This window comes from Poecilia formosa, unplaced genomic scaffold (genome assembly GCF_000485575.1).
Source record: "Poecilia formosa unplaced genomic scaffold, Poecilia_formosa-5.1.2 Scaffold368, whole genome shotgun sequence".
Lineage (NCBI taxonomy): Eukaryota > Metazoa > Chordata > Actinopteri > Cyprinodontiformes > Poeciliidae > Poecilia > Poecilia formosa.
In genome coordinates this window covers 492,620-499,050 of record NW_006800307.1, presented here as the reverse complement: position 1 = coordinate 499,050, position 6,431 = coordinate 492,620, and the positions used below count along the sequence as shown (strand labels likewise).

The following is a 6,431-nucleotide window of genomic DNA, read 5'->3' as shown; positions in this document are numbered from 1 at the left end:
TTAGATTTAAACTTAATGTTTTACATTAAATAAAATCTAACTACTGCCACCTTAAACCAAACAACAAAAAAACAAACAAAATAAACCAGATGCAGTTGTCCTGACAGCAGCTACAGAAAGGCTTTAAGTTCTTCTACTGTCAAGTCGTCCTTCTTCATTAACATCTCCTTAAAACTTCCAGGTGTGAAAACTCTGAGGACTGCCCTCACAATTTCTGTGTCACTGAACTGATCCCTTAATCCTTCATCAATCTGGCAACAAATGTAGTTAATGTCTGACCTGGTCTCCAATTTGCCCTCCCTGTATTTTAAACTACGATGAAGGTGGGTGAGATCTCTTAATGAGATCAGACCGTCATGAGCTAGAGGTGTGCTTAATTAATAATTAATTAATTTAATAAAAGATGGTGAATCACAGTGTGAACATGGCCTCTGTGACCTCTGACCTGCAGCTCCAGCTTACCTCTCCGTCGTGCAGAAGAAATGAAGTTGCCTGAGGCCGCACATTATTTCAACGCAAAAATAAATTTGTTCTGACATACTACTCAGTACTTGAGTAGACTTTTACTTGAGTAATTTCTTGGATAGATACTTTTTACTTGAGTAAAAACGTGTTGAAGTTGTTTTACTCTTTCGGTTTGTGGAAACTCTTCCTCCTCTGCTCCTCCACCAGGTGTGAACGTCCTGAAAGCAGTTTGGACTTTTAATTCAGTTTTAGTGAAACCAGTTCAGTTTCTGTCTCAATTTCCGCCTCAGCTCTATTAACCCTTTACATGTTAAAAAAATCATTTTAAAGGAATAAATGCACTGAACTTATTAAGCGCTTTTCCAGTCATTTTGACCACTCAAAGCGCTTTACACTAGAGTCACATTCACCCATTCCCACTCACAGACGCTCACACATTTATACACTGATATTCAGGTCAGTAGGCAACTTGGGGTTAAGTGCCCAGGGGCACATCAACATGTGGCAGGAGGAAGCTGGAATCGAACCTACAACCTTCCAATCGCAGGACGACTACCCACACAGCCAAAGTGACCCTAATAATTTAATTACTCAAACATTTCTGTCATTGTTTATTTTAATCCACATATGCAAACATGTAAAAACAATTTATATACAATTATTTTAAACACTGGAGGATATTACAAAAAATGTCATTTGGGTTTACAAAATGTAAAATCATGCAAATAACAAAAAGACAAGTTTAATTCAACAAACAGAAAAGCATCAGGAGAAATAAATACACATTAACTGATGAGGGCGTCGTTGGTAACAATCCCTCAGAGTAAAAACCTTTGTGCACATTAGAAATACCTTCAGTTCGTTTTGGTCTGAATGTGGAGCTTGGTAACCGTTGGTGATTTAAACTCAACGAAACTTTTCCTGAAAGGTTTGAACATCAGGAGGGAAAAATGTCAAGAGCTTCAAATTTCTCCCAAAAACCAGCAGCAGATTCTGAGTCCCTGGTGTTTGGGTCAAAGCTGGACCAGAACCGATTCTGGTTTCCATGTCAGTAAACTTCATTTGTTCTGATCCAAAAGGCTCCAATAACATCAGATGTTCATTGGATATAAACTAAGAGTTTTTCTCAACATGATTAATCAGGTTTCATCCTGATCCGGTTCGGTCGGGACGCCGTCGTTCTTCATGAGCGTCATAAACCAAACCAGGTCCAGATGATAGAGTTTATACGGTCTGCCTAACTGGAGCCATCTAGTGGCTCAGTTTTAGATTGCACTGACATCCACAGGATCCTGCAGGTGTTTCAGAGAAACTGTTTGCAGCAGAACCTGGAAAACACCCAGAATTTTGTACAGTTGGGCTCTAAAACGTTCCTGTAAGACGCCGTTATGATGCATCGTAGGTAAAGAGCTTAAAGACAAATCAGGAAATCTGGTGATGCATTTAGTGTCATAGAAGCAGGAAAACCTTCACTGTGGTGGTTTATAACAAAAACAAACACTGACTTCATGGTTTGGAAAATAAAATCACTTTTGGTTCATTTGGCAAAAAAAAGGTTTTGTTGCTTTGTTTTTGTTTAGGAGGGAGAAAAATCAGATTTATATCCTGGATTTTAAAGAAACATTTATAAACACTCCGTTTTTAATGAGATGATCAACAGCAGAGTTTTAGGTTTTATTTTTAATCTAAAACCAAACCCTCATTTCCTCATAACATCCAGATTAATCCTGTAAATCATTCAAAGTGGTTTGGATCAACAAATTCTCCAGTTTTTACGCTTTTTCACTCATTTCCAGAGAAAAGTTTTTAACTCAGACTCAAATCATCTAAACTCAAAGCGTGACGGCAGTGCAGCTTCGGCCCAATGAGCAAACATGATTAAAACGATTCTTTACTGTTTAAATCCACAGAAACTCCTTGTTAGCAGCTAGCATGGCTAATGGTAGCAGCTAGCATGGCTAACGGTAGTTAGCACCATAATGATCTGTTCAGGTAAAACCGACTCAACATGCGGCAGACATCAGAGATCAGAGTTTACTTCAACAGAAAGTCTTGATCTGGACTGAAGGAGATTCTAGATGTGACCTCATGATGCTAACAAATTAACAAATGATGCAAACTCAAAAACACAAAAATGAAATGCAACAGAAAAAGCCTGCAAATCAACAAACATCTTACTCCCACAGGAAATGGGAACAAAAGGGAAACAGTAAAAACAAAAGCTGCAAACAGAAGTCCTCCTGACCAGCAGGGGGAGTCTAGAGTTGGTAACATAACCATGTTAACATGCTGTGGTTATGTAGTAATGTAATATACTCTGAAAACTCGTGAAGTGAAACACACCCTTTCTTTCCTTCTCCAACTTTCTTCTGGTCGACTCCCCCTAGTGGTCTGGAGGACTTCTGTTTCTTGCAGTGAATTTGCAGCATTTTATCATTACTATTTGCAGGTTTTTCCATTTTGCTTCATTTCCTTAGCCTGGTAAAAACCAGCTCTTTGTTTCTATGCTTTGTTTCCTCCAGAGGCTCTGGACTCTTTAGAACCGATCACTTCCTGTTTCCTCTGTTGACATTTTAAATTTTACCCGATCACCATCGCTTGGCTGTGACGTCTGTAATGACCAGCTCAACAACATGAAGTTTACCAGAAATGCGCTGTAAACAACCATCCTCCACTGTGAAGAGCCGATCTGAACGAGGATGTTAATAATTCAATATCTGGAACAGTGACCATGAACTGACCGGCTTCCTTCACTTCCTCTGCTGCTGTCGCTGGAACTACAGACAGACTATGACTCTAAAGCAGATCAGAAAATCAACGTCATCGTTCAGAACTTCTTCTGTTTGCTGATTGGCCTGAAATTTTTCTGGAGAAATCCAAGTCAATGGGAGGAATCCCAGACTGACCAGTGAAGAGAGTTGAGAATCGAGTGGAAGGCAACAGCCTGCTGTTTCCTGTGACTGCAGCTGTTTTGGTTTGGATTCAGGTTTTTGGTATTTGCAGCACCTGTCAGTCACCAAACTACACTGGATTCTTCTAGGTCTAAAATCTGGACTGAGACCTTCAGGAAGTCTGGAGAACCGTCGATTCAAACCAATGAAAGATTTCAGGAACGTCTGGATCACAGGAAGTGGGTGGTTTAAACCTTTTGCACAATACTGACCTGTTTCCTGTTTACTTGGGTTTGAACTGAAATCTGCTCTCTGAGCACCAGGAGAAAAACTGTAAGGCTCTGGAGAAGATTCATACCAGACAGAACTGTGCTTCACCAGGTGTTAGTCTGCACCCGGAACCAAGAACCAGACCCAGAACCGGACCAGAACTGGACCAGAACCACGGGTCTAAGGTGGGAAACGCACAGCATGGTGGTCCGTCTGGTCTCATAGTGAAGTCCAAACCCTGGTTCTGAGTATCTGGTACCTGCTGCTGGTTCTGGACCTTCAGAAAGTCTCTGACCAGAAATCCTGGAGGTTCTGTTGAGCTGAAGAACTGGTTCTACTGAATCTGAACCGGATGCTCTCCTGTAGAGAGTTAAACCCTGACAGGAAGTGGATGTTGTCACTTCCTGCTCCATAAAGGCCCAAAAGTTTCTATAAAAACGAAGCGACGCCTCAGATGGTCCGCTGGACTCTCCTCCAGACGTCGTCATGGCAACCGGATCATTTGGCTGCTCCTCCTCCAGATGATCGATAAAACGATATTTTCTATCAGTTTGTGAGGAAGAGGAGGATTGCTGCCATGACGGATGGTTTGACCTTTGACCCGGCTCTCAGTCTGACCTCTGTCCAGGTTAGCGGTTCTCCTGCAGCTCTTTGGCCTTGGTCAGGATGAGGTGGACGTCTGAGATGGGATAATCCTGAGGAAGGAAAGAGAAGCTTCAGTAAATGAACCAGGAGGAGAAAAGAATCTGATCCAAAGAAAATCTGCTTTTTATTTGACTTCTGCTTCATTTCTGAAGCCAAACTTCACTGAGATGATGTTTGATTTTAAAGTTTGAAATCAACACAAACAAAAACCTTTAGGAAAACATCAGATTGTAACATTTAATCCACATTTTGGATGAATAAGGATCTTTTAACTGAACTGGTTCTGGAATGAACTTTAAGATTTGAGTTCAACAGATAAAGCAGTTTGTGGCGTTTAATTATCAGAACATTTCATTAAAGTAAATAGTTTTAACTCTTAAAACAATTTATCCTGATCAGAAAAAACCCAACCTGGTTCTGAACTTGTTGGTGTTTGCAACATTTCAGCACCGAGGCGATTCAAAGTCATTTATGATGTAATAACCAATTATTAAACTAAATACTTTGATTATATGTTGTCAAGTATCATCAAAATAATAAGAATAATAATCTTCAAAATGCTGAACAAAGTTCCAGTTATTAATCAAATCAACTAACCAGGTTTTAGACTTAAAGGAACTCAGGGTTTCCAGATTTGTGGTGCATAGAAGCTGAATGCTGCTTCTCCAGGTTTGGTTCTGGTTGCAGAGCAGAACCAGAACCAGAAGACCTGAGAGGTCTGGAAGGTTGCTATGACAACAGCAGATCTTTAATCTTGGAAATGTTTTCCAGCTGATAGAAGGCCGACTTTAAAACTGTCTTTATGTGGCTCAATGTTCAGGTCAGAGGTCAGGGGTCAGCCTGATCTCTGGTTTCCAGTTGGATGAACTGAAGCTGTTCTGACTCTAGATCTACAACTCTAGATTGTTTCTCCTGAATAACTTCAGTTTCCGTTCAGAAAGTTTTGGCTCATCCACACATTTATTTGTTCTCAGGATCTGATCGGTGATTGGATGGGGTCAAAGGTCACCTGGTGACTAATCTTATTTCCTGTATAACCTGAGCTACTGGGATCATATAGATATTGAACAGGAGGTTTCCCAGGACTGATCCTTGGGGAACCCCACATGTGACGTCTGTCTGTTTGTTCCTGTTTTTTCTGCCCTTTGAAGCTTTAACTGGTGTTAATGGTTGACCAGCAGTGGATCTACCTGCAGCAGCCTCATGTTGGTGGTGAAGTCTCCGGACAGTAAGCTGTCCCGGATCAGTCTGGACAGGAGGACAGAGACACGGGTCAGGGTTCAGCTACAGTAACGGGTCGGGACCAGAACCTGGACCAGAACCTGGAGCCTCACATGAGCATGGCGCAGCAGACCAGCAGCAGGAAGTGGAAGCGGTCCCGGTCGGAGAACAGGGAGTCCCAGATCCGGATGACGTCCGGCAGCAGAAACTCCTGGGACAGCAGCAGGGTGAGCCAGCGGAAGGTGAAGTACTGAGGCTTGATGTTCTGCTCCCCCTGAGGACAGCAGAACCGGTAACGGGTCGGGTAACGGGTCGGGTAACGGGTCAGGTAACGGGTCAGGTATCGGGTCAGGTATCGGGTCAGGTTCAGCCTGGCGGGGCAAATAAAGCCTGGAGACTGCCAGGCTGATAATCTACTGGAAACCTGATTTAAACAGAAATTAATGCAAAAGACTAAATTTATTGGAAATTATTTGTTTCTTGATTAAATAATTTCTATTTTAACTTTATATTGAAATGTAAATTACCGTATTTTCCGGACTATAAGGCACCAAAAAGCCTTACATTTTCTCAAAAATCAGTGGTGCGCCTTATGTGTGCACTGAATTCCAAAATCTGTCCCTGACAGAGAGACGTAAAGTGTAAAGTTCGGACGCCAGCAGCAATAAACCAATCAGGGATTGTTGTCCGAGTTCTGCAGCATAGCCTCAGTAAAACCAGATCGGTTTTTCCACGCATCACCGTCCCCGTTCATCTGCGACTCCATGTGCGCCCATCTCACTGCTACTGTGGAAAAGGAAGTGAAGCAAACTGATTCGGAGTTTGCCGTCATTCCGGGAGGATTAACAGAAGAACTCCCACCGCTGGACATCGGTGTAAACAGGCCGTTCAAACAGAAGTTGGGAGCGGCGTGGGAGCGATGGACGACAGACTGAACAC

The 6,431-nt window shown here is 42.2% G+C and overlaps 1 protein-coding gene across 1 annotated transcript in view; it reads right to left on the bottom strand.

The window, feature by feature from the left end:
• Positions 1 to 2,903: 2,903 nt before the first annotated feature.
• tbc1d13 (TBC1 domain family, member 13) overlaps positions 2,904 to 6,431 on the bottom strand; it is a 7,853-nt gene continuing 4,325 nt past the window's right edge. The window contains exons 10-12 of the mRNA XM_007575050.2: positions 5,606 to 5,766; positions 5,462 to 5,519; positions 2,904 to 4,321 (exon numbers count right to left, since the gene is read on the bottom strand). Of these exons, the coding sequence (XP_007575112.1) occupies positions 4,256 to 4,321; positions 5,462 to 5,519; positions 5,606 to 5,766 (285 nt within the window). The 3' untranslated portion in view covers positions 2,904 to 4,255. The remainder of the gene's footprint in view (positions 4,322 to 5,461; positions 5,520 to 5,605; positions 5,767 to 6,431) is intronic.